At 37.8% G+C, this 16,653-nt stretch overlaps 1 protein-coding gene across 1 annotated transcript; it reads left to right on the forward strand.

The window, feature by feature from the left end:
- The first annotated feature begins 2,823 nt into the window (after positions 1-2,823).
- Positions 2,824-12,497, forward strand: LOC121929505 (pepsin B-like). Its single transcript, XM_042465124.1, has 9 exons — positions 2,824-2,879; positions 3,174-3,327; positions 4,160-4,277; positions 5,848-5,966; positions 6,483-6,682; positions 8,257-8,379; positions 9,784-9,928; positions 11,332-11,430; positions 12,345-12,497. Exons 1-9 carry the CDS (start codon positions 2,824-2,826, stop codon positions 12,495-12,497), a joined length of 1,167 nt encoding a protein of 388 aa, XP_042321058.1.
- The last annotated feature ends 4,156 nt before the right edge of the window (positions 12,498-16,653 follow it).

Consider the following 16,653-nt stretch of genomic DNA (forward strand, 5'->3'; position numbering starts at 1 on the left):
TTGAAATTTCTGAACCACCTTGAAAGGCACCTTTATGTACAATACATTACAGTTCTCTAAACCAGGTAATTGGTGACAAGTCAGCCTTTTATCAAGTACATTTGTTTCAAAATAACACATGAAAATGAGTCAAGAAATAGTGTAACTGTGAAAAATACATTGAGCTGTAACTGGTGAAGGAAGTCAGGGACAACTATAGTATATGCCCCCAAATGAAAAATCTTTGAATTTAATGGTATAACATGCACTGCAGTAATAATGCAGTTTGACACTACTTTGGGCTCATTTCCACTTATATTTAAACCGGTTTCCAATTCACCTTCACTCCATGTTGGTAAATTGATTCCAAAAGGACCATCATTCCCACTATGAAAGCAGATACTGTATTTTCATTATCTCTTGCTTCTTTTTTGGCACAATTGTCATCTCCACTTCCTTCCTGAATCTTCGTTTGCGAAGTAAAGCCAGAGAGAGAGAGGAGAGAGAGAGAGAGATTGAGAGAGAGAGAAATTTCCACTAGTTTGCACACTTCAAAATGCATGCCAATCATCTGTGCGTTATCAGTGACATAAGTAGCAGCCTGGGCAGCCCAGCTTGGGAACTATATATTTCAAATCAATTGATAAAAGATTTGATTCAGTGGTATTGCAATTACTCGTCTCACTATGAGCTGCCGTTGGATTGCCCAGGTAATTGCAAGTAGCTGCAAAACCAATGAATCAAATCTTCTATCAATTAAAAAAAATTGATAGCAGATTCGATTCATTGGTTTTGCAACTACTTACCTCACTGATTGCAAGTAGTTGCAAAATCAATAATTCAAATTTTCTATCAATTTTTAAAAAATATCATGCACCCATAGGTCACACCACAAGCACAAAGGCAGTGGTGAGAGGGAGGTGAATGTTGGATCTTCCAAAAACTGAGAAGGGATGGTAAACACCGCTCTGCCATTAGTCCCTCCCCTCCAGAATGATGTGATTCAGAACTGCCATTCCCACGTGTTGAACTGTCTTCAGAATGATTCTTTTCAAAGAACCACTAGAAACTAGTGTCTGGAAAAACTTTTTTGTGTGTGTTTGCTTTGCTTTATCACAACAGAAATCGCTCAAAGTAGGATCGGAACTGGTTTCAAATGGAAACAATGGTCATATAACCTGAGCAGTGATTATAATATTGATAATAACTATTTATTTATATCCCGCCATTTCTGCTTTGAGGATCGAGGCTGGTAACAGCAGAGTTAATACAGTATACAACAATTTAAAAAACAAGCCTCACAAGACCCCGACCCAACCCTCCCTCCCAACTATAAAATTAAACAGTAAAACATGGTTAAAAAGTACATAACAATACATCAAAATTACAAAAACAAACCGCAAATAATAAAAATAATAAAAGGAAAATAATAAATCATAGTGGAAATGTGACCTTTAGCAGCCATGGCACCATCCTGTGGGGTTCTGAGATTTATGGTTTGCTGTAGCACCAGAGATCTCTAACAAAGAAGGCTAAATGTCTCACAAACTACAAACCCTAGAATTCCATAGCATTTAGCTATAACTGTTAAAGTGATGTCAAAGTGCATTATTTTTGCAGTCCAAATTAGACCATTTTCTAAAATTAGGGGCACTTTTGTGAAAGAAAAGTGTTATATGGAAAAATGTCTGGGTTAGTGATTCAAGAAAATATAACAACAGTGAAGAAAAGAAGAGAAGAACAGAGAAGAAAAATCTACATTAAATTTAATTGTCTTTATGTTCCAGTTTGTTCATCAGGGGCAGTATTTAAAATAATAGCTAATTAAAAACATATTCAAGTTTTGGATTTTGAGATATCTGCATCCGAAACATCAAATATTATATGATACCAAAATGTTGGGGTGTAGAGGAACAGAAATACTTGGAATATGATATTAAAATAACTTTCAAATCTAGTCTTTCATCTCTTGTGATTTATGTCTTTTTAAATATTCTGTAATATAAAACATTTCTCTAACCTTCTTTTCATTTTGTTTGAATGATGTAGGAGAACACTAGAGTTGTTAATAGGGAAAAAATAATAGCTTCTCATGTTACGTCACACATATTTAAGTGTGAATATATAATATAAAATATATTCAGAATCTAATTCATTGCTGATAGGCAAGCTGAGATGCATTGTTATCTTTGAAAAATTAGTCACTTTGAAAAATCTACTTCAGTGCACATGTTGCTGTGAATTTATCAGTTCAGACTGAAGCATAAAATTAAAATACAATAGCAGCTAGGAAAGCTTCCCAAGGTCATGGAATCACAGGGCCCAATATTTTAGTTGGGAGGAACCTGACACTATTGTTTTATATTTTCTGGAGTCAAACAAAATATGAACCTGCCCAAGTTCACGTCATACTAGCTGCAACTATCAACTTGCCCTTTATTATTTCAGAAAAGAATACTAAGACTTTTCAAGGAAACTGATAATGCTTTGGCTTATTGATATCTTATCACTTTTTGGGCTAGTCACAAAGCTTTCAGAAACTTTCATAAGCTTTCAATCACACATAACTATTTCGTTTCCCTGCCTCCTTAAGTTTTGTCCAAATCAAGGGTACAAATTACATTGAAACCAATTGTAACGAAGGGCATTTACACTCTCTATCATTTGCAAGAAAACAGAAGTGTAGATACTGGGTGTTTGTAATGATATAGGAAATTAAGAATGAACAGATAAGGCAGTAAATGACAATCACCTTGAGTATAAAACCAGGGGAACAACAGCGGTAACTGTGGACAAGTTCTGTGCATTCTCCAGAAGATCACATCAGCAAAGATACTAATCACCATGAAGTGGCTGATCCTTGTGTTGGTTTATCTGCACTTATCAGAAGGACTGGAGAGGTAACTAATACAAAACACTATGATCTTGAGAATGATGAACTAGTAACAAATGGAGAGCATACATCTTCAGCCAACATTTCAGGTCAGAACCATGCCATCATTCCATGGCAAAAGCTAAATCACAGCTTTCCAGGTTTGTAATGCATGTCTCCCGTCTTGCATGCTTCTTTGCTTTGAGTAGCAACTAGCAATTCCCAACAGCAAGGAAGAGGACAGCTAGTAAACAAAAAGGGCATAGAAGGAAGGTCTAGTAACATTCCCACTGTTTCTCTAAGATCTTTGTGTTCTGTTCAGAGTCATTCTGAAGAAAGGAAAATCCATTCGGGAGAACATGAAGGAAAAAGGTGTGCTAGAAGAATATCTGAAGAAGAACCATGCTGATCCTGCACTGAGATACCACTTCAATGAATATAATGTTGCTTATGAACCAATAACCAATTATTTGAATGTGAGTACTAAAACAATAATAAAATACTGAAGATTCTTGAAACATAACTATTTCGTTTCCCTGCCTCCTTAAGTCTAAATGGGAACCATTGCCTTTTCTGGATCAATGAATATTCTGAAATTTTATACCCATTTATTTTGAAGAAATCCCAATGAATTCAGAGGACATACTTGTTTATGATTGCATTGTGAATCTGCTATCATATTTTCCTGGATGCAGAATCTTTTAGTCTGTTCAAATGTTTCCCAATTCTCTCAATTCCTTATCAGATGTTTTGACCTATGACTCTCACAATCCCTTATCATTGTTCATGGCCAAAGTGTCCCTGCTCTTGCCATATTTACATAAGTGGAAGGGGTCCTCTCAGTAGGAACCTATATGATAACACATAAAGAGTTATCACCTGTGTGAAGCCAGAATCCCTCAGGAGCTTCTAGTCAAATATTTCTTCCATGTGCATTACCCAAAAGATAAGCATTGATTTCTATTGTTTTTTAATGACTTGTTTCTCCATCTCTGGAAATTCTTGTGGTGACACCATAAATCAAAGCTATTGCTGTGAGCACATACTTTTACTTTGAATCCAAAAGACTTCTAATTCTAGAACAGGGTTAAATTAAGACATTTTTATTCTGTTATTCCATAGCTCTTTATATGATGTTGGAGAGATCTCCTTTGGGGAAGCAACCCTTTTGTCTACCAAATTCCTCAAAAGGACCTTATTCCCTTGAGATCCCCAGTTGGAAAATAGTAGAAATGCAGGGAAACATGTTAACAACCCTTTAAGGGTATGGGAAGTCTTTCATCTTACCAAAACCTTCTCATTTGGCAGTCTTACTACTTCGGAGAGATTAGTATTGGGACACCACCACAGAACTTCCTAGTTGTAATGGACTCTGGTTCTTCCAATCTCTGGGTTCCATCTGTATATTGTAATACTGCAGCCTGTGGTGAGTATTAATGGCTGATGCGCAAAGATTTGATTATAGTAAGCTCATTAATAGATGTTGTTTCTTTGAAAAAGTTATATTTCTTTGCTTAAATAAATAAATAAATAAATAAATAAATAAATTCATTCATTCATTCATTCATTCATTTATAATTATCTTTCTCCAATGTTCTTGGGGCAGTGTACATGGGATTATCCCATTTTATAATCACAATAATTCTGTGAGAGAGGTTAAGATGAAAACTATTGACTTAACCAACTGTTACTAGTGAGCTTCAAGGCTGAGTAGTAGAGCTAGCAGATCTATTTTTTGGAGTATAACTACCAGAATCTCCAGCTAGCATGTTCACTGGGCATGGTGAAGTAATCTGTTCAACTCTTCTAGCTTTTTTTCAGCTACATCACATTGGCTTTTGTATGGCATAGATACATAATAAAAGCAGTATTAGAAAAGTTTCGCTCAAATGGAGATTGCTCAAAAATGGAAAAGCCTACATAATTTATCTTTGGACTGTTGTCATGCAAAGTTGTGGTCTCTCAGTAATGGGAAAACTGACACAACATATTCATAACTGAAGAAATGACTCCTTTATTATGGACTGGGTTTCTATTTATTTCTTTTATTAATATAAATAGAGATAATCTTATTGTTTTTAGATTTTTTTATTTCCCAACACTTAAAATCAACATTAATATGTACAGTACAATAACATACAATACAGTACATACAGTACAATAACATAAACATAACATAATATGGCGAACCTAGACATGGACATGAAATAGAGATAATCTTGATCATTTGGTTCTCATATCGGTCTTTGGAATCTTAACTTGAAAGCTAGAAAAACAAGTCTGTCTGTATGTGTGTAATATTTTTATTAACATATAATAACAAAGAAGTCAGAACCATCACTTTAACACATATCTGTTAATATGCTAACATACAAAGCTGACAAACCCAAACTAAACAAATTAATCTAATCGACCTTAATAGCTACATATTGCTAATCTATCAACAAGGATAGAACTGTGGCTTTCAACTTGTCTGGCAATGGTTATGTTATTTAACTATACATATATCCCCCCTTCATGCTATTCAGAAATTAATCACATGTTTTAAAAGTTAATAAAATCTTATCCAAAAATCTACAAAATGTCCAACTTATGGCAGCTCTGAGGTGAACCTACTATGGGGTTTTCTTTGCAAGATTTGATCAAATAAGGTTTGCCATTGCCATCCTCTGAGAATGGGAGAGTGTGATTTGCCCAGGGTCACCTGGTGGGATATAAGATAGAAATGCTATTAGCTTCACATTTTATTTTGAATTTTGTACTTATATTGTGTCCAATAAAAGTTCTTAAAAACCTCATTCAATTTTTTTTATGAGTGATGCCCTCATCCTTGATTCCTTTTGCTGACTGGAGCATTCCTTGCCATGAAGATAATACACTCGGTTTGCAAAAAAATTAGACCTCTAGGGAGCTAAACTATTAGACGCAATTGTACATGGCATTCAAATATGCATCAGTTTGCTGCATATTTGTTTTTATTTATTCTATCACTCTAGGTAATCACAACAGATTCAACCCCAGTGCATCTTCCACATATTCCAATTCTGGACAGACTTATACCCTGTACTATGGGGCTGGTGATTTGACTGTCCTGCTAGGCTATGATACTGTGCAGGTTAGTATCTTCAAGTGTATTTTATTCTGCAGATTTTCAAATATTGGTCGGTTTAAGAAGAAATGAGTTCAGAGAGTTTAGAAAAGTTAATTTTTGGCTCCCAAATACCCTTAGCTGGCATGGCCAACAGCTGTGCTAGCTGGTGGATTTGCAGAATTGCAGTCACCAAAAGTAAGTTTTCCAAGCTTTATCCAGAACACAGAACTACACTCTTAAATGATATTTTTAAGACGGGGACCTATTAAAGGTTAGAATGGAAACTTGTGATTTGTGATCTGTACTGTAATGGAGCCTGGATTTGCATCTCAACATTGGTATTTTTTTTTCAAAAAAGGGGATCAATTGCATCATTTGCGATCCCTAATCAGGCCTCTCTCTCCTCTGAGTAGTAAATTGCAATCTTCACAGTAGCTGGGTAGGTGGGGAGGAGAATACAGTACAGTATAAAGCAACATATTAAATAAATAAATAAATAAATAAATAGTTTTATCAGTTTTTTCTTCCTTTTTCCCCCAGGTCCAGAATATTGTTGTCACCAATCAGGAGTTTGGCCTGAGTGAGGATGAACCTGCTACTCCCTTCTACTATGCCAGTTTTGATGGAATTATGGGGATGGCTTATCCATCTCTGGCTGTAGGAGGGACAGCCACTGTCATGCAGCAGATGCTGAATCAAGGACAGCTTTCTGAACCCATCTTTAGCTTCTACTTTTCACGGTATGATCCAAAAAATCTATTGTTTCAAGAATCAAACATAACATGCTAGAAAAACAAATCTAAAATAACTGAAATCCACAAGAGAGTGATACCTTCATTGGCCAGCCAAAATGCACAAAACACATAAAGCAAGCTTGTGAAGCTTCATCAGGCAAAAGATGTTAAAAATCTTACAGAAGGAAGACAAATGATAGTGTTAAGAGTCACAGACCAACACTTTCACATTTCTTCTTCATGTTTGATTTTTTTAAAACATCTTTTGCCTGATGAAGAAGCCAATGGTGGCTTAAAAGCTTACATTATGTGATTTGCGCACTTTGGCTGGCCAATGAAGGTATCACTCCTTGGTAGATTTTAGATTTTATTTTGTTGTATGGCCAGCACCACTACCCCTAATATGTTTCCTGGTATAACTGAGGTCCATGTGCCCTGTAGCAATAATGCAGTTTGACTACTTTAATTGATGTGGCCATCCTGCAGAATCCTGAGATTTGTAGTTTTGTGTGGCACCAGCACTCTTTAGCAGAGAAAGCTAAAGACCTTTTAAAACTATAGCTCCCAGGATTCCATAGGATGCAGCTACAGCATTTGAGTGGTGTCAAACTGCATTATTTCTTCAGTGCAGATGCACCCAGAGTTACTGTTCTTTGATAGTACTCTTACGATCCTTTACAGCCCCAAATATGATTGGGATTGACTTTGGCTCCATGACTTAGTTTTGACTTAGTATTCAGCAAATGATCCTACTCCAGTCATTGAAACTAACAAGAATATGAATAAATGCTCAGGCTTATATAATGTAGATCCAGTTCCCTTTTGACCTGTACAATTTGAATTCAAAACAGGTAAAAATATGTTTTGCACAACTTTCAGAACCAATCAGCTGTATCCTGTTAGTGACTTAAGTTGGCTTAAATCCAATTTATACATCCCGAATCATATTTTTCACCACAGTGTAAGTTGGAATTCTCTTCTGACCACATAGCTACCAACCCCACATACCCACCTTGTAAACCATGCACCTTGTAAACCTTTCTCAAAACAGCCATTTCCAGTTTGTTGAAGAGTAGGGGGATTAGTCGAAATGTACCCAGCCATTTTGTTTTAGCTGGACACGCTGCAAGGTCATCCTCTGCAGGAATATCAGCAAGATCTCTACAGGTCCCTCTAAGTGCCTGTCACAATGCATACAAGGTGGATTTTGTGGGTCGGAGCATTGGGAGATGTAGCAACAGAGACATAGCTATGTGAGACATGTCTGTCCCCTTATCCAAGATTTCGACTGCTCAGCTCTTACTCGATGGCATGAGAATCTGAATTTGATGGAAATAACTGTTGTGATTATTCAGGATTAATCTAAATTAATCTATGCCCATGTTCCTCCACTTTTTCTTCTTTCATACCTTGCCCTTATTTTCTGCCCACATAGGTATCTATGTATTTACATATATCTAATTTAACAGGCACTTAGAGGGACTTTAGCACATTGGTAAGTGGTATAGAAATATATTTTCTATTGCTATTGCTAGTTGTACCTACATTTGGCTTTTTTTCTCCCCATTTTTGCCCACCAGACAGCCAACTGTTCAATATGGAGGGGAACTGATCTTGGGTGGGGTTGATACTCAGCTATTCTCTGGAGAAATTTCCTGGGCACCTGTTACCCGTGAAGTTTACTGGCAAATTGGCATTGAAGAGTAAGTTATATTCCCCATTCTCTTTCCATTTATAGCCGACCTTTTGCTTTTCTGGTCTGATCACCTTTTGCTTTGCAAAGATAGCAACACAAGGTTCTCACCTCCTACCTGGAACCATACTTTATCTGCTGAGTAGGATGGTTATGTTCCTGCTTACTTCTTTGAAGTGTGTATAGTGGGAAAGGGATATGTAACTGGAGTGAAGGTGAGGTAAAATCCAAATAAGATTTTTATTTCTTGGAGGCACTCCCAAATAAGAATTGTGCTCTTCCTTGAAATTTTCCTTCAGTTCTCAGATTTCTAGCATTTCAGGGAGTGAGACAACTGTGAATCATTAGCACATAGAACTTATATTTGCTGTGTTCTCATACACTTGTCTACTCCTTTTATTTGAATGCTTAAATTGTATTTCTAAATGCTCAACAGAAGTTTTAAGTTACTTCAGTGCTGGAAATATGGGGACTGGACACAGATGTCATTGAAAAGCAGAATAATTATCAGAGGCAATGCTCTCTTTCCCCTGCACTATAGCTACCTTCCTGTGTCTAGTACTGAAAACTGAAACTTTTAAATAGCAGAAATTCTCACCTTGCCAAAGGTATGCATTAGAAGCACTATTAGTTCCAAGAGGGAAGGTTAACCATAATGAAATAATAAATCAATAAAATACTATTAAAAATGAAACAGTCCATTGGAGCTATTGTTGTATTTGTGTGTTACAAAAGAGATGCGTTCAATCTAATCCAAAAAAATAGCATGAACAGACAAGAAACACATCAATTACCATTAGTAATTCAAGATCTCTTAAGTCTAGAGAAACCTTATTTCAAGGAACATTCATTCTCAGTGACAATGGATGAACTGGATGAATGAATAAGCAATAACTTTCATAGCAAGAAGGTACTAGAGCTTGAATGCTGCAAAAATATAGGTATCTAACAGCTGAATTGCTACTTGGAAAAAACCCTATGTATTTGCTACTCATGGCAAATGTACATATCTGCACATATTTGCTGCTCATATACACATGTACATATTTATGCATATGCACACGTATACACAAACATTAAAGCATCTTAACGGTTCTAGAGCACCCAGGACAGTATTCCTCTGTTGTCCACAGTAACATGTAAGGAACAAAATATATTGATTAGAATGAGTAAAATGAGTATACTAACGAGTTGGTCAAAGTCACCTTCCAATTTTTTCAGATTTTACAAAAGCAGTCTCTAGGTATCAATGCCATTGGTTGTACTAGTCTAGTGATTCCAGGAGCTGTAGTCCAAAAGAGTACCTTTTCTATACTCTGGTTCTAAGAATTATTGAGAGTCACCAGCTTTGATCTGGTTTTTAACTTGCCTGCAAACTTTGCCCATACAACATCCTTTGCTCTTGTCTTTATAGATTTGCCATTGGCGATGAGGCTACTGGCTGGTGCAGTGAAGGCTGCCAGGCAATTGTAGACACTGGCACCTGTCAACTTACCATTCCACAGCAGTACTTTGATACCTTCCTGCAAGCTGTGGGAGCTGAAGAGTATGATGGTGAGGTAGGTGAGGAAGGAACCTTGGGGATATGACTCAGAGTATTGCTGTATTTCACAGAGGAAATGTTAAAATTTAGTGTCCAAACATTTGAAATAACACCCAAGGTAAGCAGAGTTGATGTAAGAAAAACATGCTAAATTCTTAGAGGTATGAAATTAGGTGGTATAGGGAGAACAATGTTGAACTGGATAGATATTAATATCTCCAACAAGACAGGAATTCTTGGGCATGTGAGTAAAGTTGGCAAAGCTGCAATGTGTAGAATGAATGACTATTTGCATTATTAATTTTTTGTTTATTTGTTTATTACCCTCACTTTGCTTTATTTTAGAAAACCTCACAGCAGTTTACATCAAGATAATAGAAGAGTACTAATAATTTTTTAAAAAAATTTGGAATCCTGTTGGACAGAGTAGAGCCACTGAATTAACTGTTGAATGGCAATTTACCAGATAGGTAAATCCAGCTGATTCAATGGGTAGCCTCTAGTTGGAATTAACAAATGATTTAAGCCATTTATCATGTTTTTTCCCCAAGAAGAGATGCTGCCTCAGATGGTGAATGATAGTACATGATTTTTCTCACCTATGTAGCATGCATTTGGCATGCTTTATTTTGTGTTGGAAGATAAGTTGAACATGAGTGAACAGTGTGATGCGGCAGCTAAAAAGGCCAATGCTATTTTAGGCTGCATCAATAGAAGTATAGTGTCTAGATCAAGAGAAGAAATAGTCCCACTGTATTCTGCTCTGGTCAGGCCCCACCTAGAATATTGTGTCCAGTTCTGGGTGCCACAATTCAGAAAGGACATTGAGAAACTGGAGCGTGTCCAAAGGAGGGCGACAAAAATGGTGAAAGGTCTGGAAACCATGCCCTATGAGGAACGACTTAGGGAGCTGGGGATGTTTAGCCTGGAGAAAAGAAGGTTAAGAGGTGATATGATAGCCCTTTTTAAATATTTGAAAGGATGTCATATTGAAGAGGGAGCAAGCTTGTTTTCTGCTGCTCCAGAGAACAGGACCCGGAACAATGGATGCAAGCTACAGGAAAAGAGATTCCACCTGAACATTAGGAGGAACTTCCTGACAGTAAGGGCTGTTGGACAGTGGAATGCACTCCCGCGGAGGGTGATAGAGTCTCCTTCCTTGGAGGTCTTTAAACAGAGGCTGGATGGCCATCTGTCAGGGATGCTTTGATTTGGATTTCCTGCATGGCAGGGGGTTGGACTGGATGGCCCTAGTGGTCTCTTCCAACTCTACGATTCTATGATTCTATGATTCTATAAACACCTGTTTAGTGTTGAATCTGGTTGCAGTGGCACACATCTCCAAGGGGACAGCATCATTGTACAAACTCTGTTCTAACTTTCTCATAGAATTAATGTTAGATTTGTATTCTTTTCCAGTTATTAGTGAACTGCAATGATGTCCAGAACATGCCCACCATCACATTTGTCATTAATGGATCCCAGTTCCCACTGCCACCCTCTGCCTATGTGACCAGTGTATGTATACTGTATTGCTCAAGAGTGTATATTTTAAATCATGCTATATTTGAATGTTGTAATATTTAGAGATTGTGGTAACAGCATTCAAATTCTTGTAGTCACCATTTGGAAAAATGTTTCGGATGTATATGAGTCTTATACACTTCCTTGCTCAAGAAAACTTTTACCTAGCCATATCTTTTGATAACCATTTTTGAGGACACTACAAAGATCTGTCCTCAAAATTATGAAATTGTTTTCTTAGATCTGCATGCACAAATAGCTTCTCAGTTCTGCTTCAGATTTACATATTTTAAATGAGAGTATTGTGGAGCCTGCAAAAGAGTAAAGATGATACTCACAATAGTGACGTAATTATTGACCTTATATGCACTATAGTCAGATATGAACCTACACATACAAATCATGAAGTGCACACTGGAGAACATGTAATGTGGGTTTGACACACATCATATATCCTCACAAACAGACTCTAGGAAGTATGTCCTCACAATCATGTGGTTATAGTGAACAGAACCAGAAACAAGCAGTTGCAATATTGTTAAACAGTCTATTCCAACAGCTGTATAGGTTGATGAGTGTATAAGACCCATCTTATACAATGCTCATCTTACACAGCTAATCACTGTCCTAGTGTATCTGTGTGTGTGTTTTAATATATGTTTTAATCTGGTTATATTTTTTCCCAATTAATTTATAACTTTTTTATTTTGTGGAATTTTAACAATGTTTTTTAGTTTTTGTAAGCTGCTTTAAGTCCCATGCTGGGAATAAGGTGGGATGATGATGATGATGATGATGATGATGACCACCACCATCACCACTACCACCTGATCTTTATACTGTAAATGTTCATGACATTTTTTTTCAACAGAAGCAGGTCTTAAACACCTTTTTGTTTTCTTTTACAGAAAGATGGCTATTGTACAGTTGTTGTGGAGCCTACTTATTTGCCTTCCCAAAGTGGGGAGCCACTGTGGATCCTGGGTGATGTCTTCCTTAAGGAGTATTATTCTGTCTTTGACATGGCCAACAACAGGGTGGGATTTGCGCTATCAGCTTAAACAGGACAAAGCCCAGTTTCCTTCCAACCTAAAGCTGTTGTTCTCTTGGACTATGAAAGAATGACTTTCAGTCAAACTATTAAATAAACTTTAATGTGTCACCCTTTTGTTTGGACTTCTTAGCAAAATACTTATCAATATCATTAAAATGATTAAATGTTATAATGACATGGAACAGTATTAATGGTGTCAATGGCTCTCATAGTGACAAAAAGTATGAAGCATTACAATCCACAGATAACATTAGGGATAAACAGGAGATGCTTATGCCTTCACCATGCATGTTTATGACCTGCTCATGGGTCTCAAAATGAATAACAGAAATGAGGACTAACTGAGTATTGGGTCTAATCCAAGAAGACAACTCTTATCTTCTCTTTCATAAAAGAAGACATCTGTCAAACAAATTGTAGAATCGCAAAACAAAAAAGTCTAAGGAAAAGTGGCAATAGAAAAATACATTTTTAAAAATTATCTAAAGTGTTCAAAAGGTAATATATTAGTAATAATTCTCTGACATTCAGGCAAACTGTATGTATTCAAGGCTATGCTCTTTGCCAGATGAAAACAATCAATAGTATACAATGTCTGTTTGCATACAGAATAAAAAGTACAGATTTTGCCAATATATATAAAAGGCTGGAAACTATCTATCCCATATGACATACAAAATATAAAAATGTCCAACAATCAAAGTGCATGTATTGCCATAAACGTATGCATTTCCAGAGGACATATGATAAAGGTTAAAATACAAAACCAATAAAACCAAATAAAACTAAACGCGTTTGACTACACATCTTCCTCGGTGGAAAAAAACGAGCTGTTGTAAAAGCACAATGATTTCTCTATTAGCATGGAACCATCCTGTGTAAGTAAGGAGTAAGTTAGGCAATCAAAACTAAATACTGGATTGTAGTGTTAATACATGCACTTTGATTGTTGGACATTTTTATAATAATGAATGAATGTCTATATGTCTGTCTCCACCTTAGTTCCCAAACTGTGAAAGCTAAGCACCTGAGATTTGGCAGTGATATTGTGGGAATCATGAAGCTGTACATTTCAGGGTTACTTTGTTTCAAAAGAAAATAAATTAATTTCATTTAATTAAAAACTCAAGGTACCCAGCAGTACTATGCTGAGTTACTGGGCAACAGACACCAGGATCCTCAGGAATAAGATGACTTTAGGGCAGATTTTTCCCCATGAGCAAGAAGACTTGGCCTTTGATCCAAATGCTTACAGCTGGTTTTGAGTTCTAATCAGGTTCTAGTTTAGTGTATCCCAGTAGCCTGATGAACTTTGTCTCCTTTTGATTCCATATATGTATATATACTCAAGAGAGAGAGAGAGAGAGGGAGGGAGGGAGGGAGGGAGGGAGGGCTGTTGAGGAGGGGTACAGGAAGGCCAGAGAGAGGAAATGCAAGACTAAATGACCACTAGGGAACCAGGAGGCTCACAGAAAAACTTAATTTTGCAGGAGCTCCCTCTCCTAACCACCTTCCTGCCCATCCCATCCTGCCAAAGCTGCCTGGCACACCCCCAGTCACCACTTTTCACCTCGGCCACTGGTGAGGGTGGTGTGCCGCTGCCACTGCCGCCGCCACCTAATAACTCTCTCACCCTCTCCATCCTCAGCTGCAACAATCTTGCTGCCACCACTTGTCTGTATTTCTCCATGGCCTTGGATTCTCTTGGCCAAGGTCGAGAGAGCCCAAGCCAGGAGAGAAATATGGACAGGATGTGGTGGTGGTGGTGGTGGTGGTGGGTGAGCTTCTGCTGCTGCTGCCCAGCAATCAGCTGGGTGGGAAAGAGAGGGAATGGTATCAGGTAGGGGAGGGGTCCATAGTGCCACTGCTGCAGACACCTCACTTTCCTAAGTGAGCTCCTCCAGATCTGGAAGGTGGTGACAGCACCTCACTAGCAGCCCCCCACTAATGGCCACAGCAGGCAGAGGGCTTGAATAGGTGTCATCCCCCATGAGGTGTCACCCAGTGGCAGTCCACACACACACACACCCCTTAGTGATGCCCCAGTTCCTTCCTCCAATTTTTGCACAACCTTCCTCTGAGTCTAATCCTGCTCTACAAATACAGTGTGCCCGCACCACGCACAGACATATTTTATGTGGCTTCTAGCTTATGCGGAAGCTGCTTGGAGATGAAAACAATGGCGTGTGTGCCCGTGCTCCATTATGTACGTGCCCCATTATTTTCTATGGGGCTCGAGCATCAGCAGATTTCCCCTTAGATAGGGGGATTCAGAACAGATTCCCCGCTTAAGGAGAGGGCCCACTGTATTTCAGTCTACAAGTTAAATAGATAGGCTGATAAAATGCAGCCTTGCTTGCCCCCCTTGCCAGTTGGAAACCATTGCATTTCTCCATGTTCTGTCCAGACAGTAGCCTCAAACATTGTGGCATATTCATAGCATTTAGCATTTACATTTCTATCCTGCTTATCCGTAAACTCAGCACTCTCTAAGAGATTTACAGTCTGTAAGCCAATTGCCCCCAACAAGCTGAGTACTCATTTTACTGACCTATGACAGGATGCAAGGCTGAGTCAACCTTGGAGTTCTGGGATGGAACTCACAACCTTGTGGCTGCAGTACTGGCATTTAACCACTGAACCATCAGGGCTCCTTATTTCTTTATACACATTTCTTTAAGAGCGATCCAAAGTTTTTCATGACCTACAGTGTCAAAGGCTTTGCTATAATCTATCAAGGACAGGCTGATTTTCTTCTGAAATTCTGTGCTGTTCTCCATTTTCCAAGGTGCGTTTGTAATATGATTCCTAACACCGCTTCCTTTCTTGGAAGTTTGGACATCTAGCATTTCTCATTCCATACATGGTAAAATTCTTTTTGTATAGTTTTGAGCATCACTTTGGTTGCATGGGATATTAATGCAATGGTCCTGTGGTTACTGCAATCCCCGATGTCCCCTTTCTTGGGTGTTGGAGTGTATATTGAGCATTTCCAATCTGTGGGCCATTCTTTTGTTTTCCGTATTTGTTAACAGATTTTATTTAGAACTAGAGTAGATTCTGTCTCTATAGCTTGGAGCATCTCTGTTGGTATGCCATCTGTTTCTGGTGATTTATTTCTTCAAAATGCGTCAAGTGAAGTTTTCACTTCATTTTTTAAAACTTGAGGTTCATCTTCAAATGATTCTTCCTTGAATTAATCTGTCATCCTTTCATTTATTTTATATAGTTCTTCAGTGTACTGTTTCCATTGTCTTTTTATTTCTCATTGTTCATGTAATGTCTTGTCCTGCTGATCATAGAGCATTCCCACTCTTGCTTTAAATTTCCCTGTGATTTCTCAGATCTTATGGAAGAGGTCTTGTATTATTCCTTTTTTTGTTATTGTCATCAGTAGTTTTCCTTCCCCCTGTGCGAAAGTCACTGAACAGTTGCATTCAGTGTTATGACCTATTTCTGTCATTTTTTTTACTTTTGCTTCTTGTCTGTCCTTAACTGCTTGCAGAGTTTCATCTGTCATCCACTGAGGCCCCTTTTTCTTTTTGGCTGCAGATAGTGTCTTTTTGCACATTTCCCTGACAGTATCCCTGGCTTCAGCCTAGAGATCTTTGGGCTCCCAGTCAATTAGTCTTAATCATGAAAATCTATTTTTCACATTATCTTTAAATTCCATAGGGATTGTCTTCAGGTTGTATTTGGGTTGATATAGTGTTCTTCTTTAGCTTCATTCTAATTTTTGGTATCAGCAGTTCATGGTCTGTGCCACATGGTCTGTGCCAAGCTTCTCCATCATCTGTTTCCAATTATGTTGTCTATTTGATTACTATATTTGCCATCAGGTGATATCCATGTATACAGTCCACCTCTTTGGTTGCTTAAAGAATGTGTTTGTGATGAAAAAAACTGTTGACTTCACAAAATTCAATCAGTTGCTCTTTTGCTTCATTCCTTGTTTCTAGGCCAATTTTTCCTACAGCCTTTGGTTCTGCTCTGTTTCCTACTTTTGCATTCCAGTTGCCTATGAATAACAACAGGTGCTGTTTTGGTCTGTAATCAGTTTCCTCCTGGATCCCAGCACAGAATTTATCAATTATTTCTTCTTCTTCTTCTTCTTCTTCTTCTTCTTCTTCTTCTTCTTCTTCTTCTTCTTCTTCTTCTTCTTC

This window comes from Sceloporus undulatus, chromosome 4 (assembly GCF_019175285.1).
Source record: "Sceloporus undulatus isolate JIND9_A2432 ecotype Alabama chromosome 4, SceUnd_v1.1, whole genome shotgun sequence".
Classification (NCBI taxonomy): domain Eukaryota; kingdom Metazoa; phylum Chordata; class Lepidosauria; order Squamata; family Phrynosomatidae; genus Sceloporus; species Sceloporus undulatus.

What these genes read in the sequence shown, in the direction of transcription:
- LOC121929505 (XM_042465124.1), top strand. Translation starts at nt 2,824, where the DNA reads ATGAAGTGGCTGATCCTTGTGTTGGTTTATCTGCACTTATCAGAAGGA. An exon ending in TTTAGCTTCTACTTTTCACG is followed by an intron (nt 6,683 to 8,256) that starts GTATGATCCAAA and finishes TTTGCCCACCAG; the next exon opens with ACAGCCAACTGTTCAATATG. An exon ending in CCTCTGCCTATGTGACCAGT is followed by an intron (nt 11,431 to 12,344) that starts GTATGTATACTG and finishes TTTCTTTTACAG; the next exon opens with AAAGATGGCTATTGTACAGT.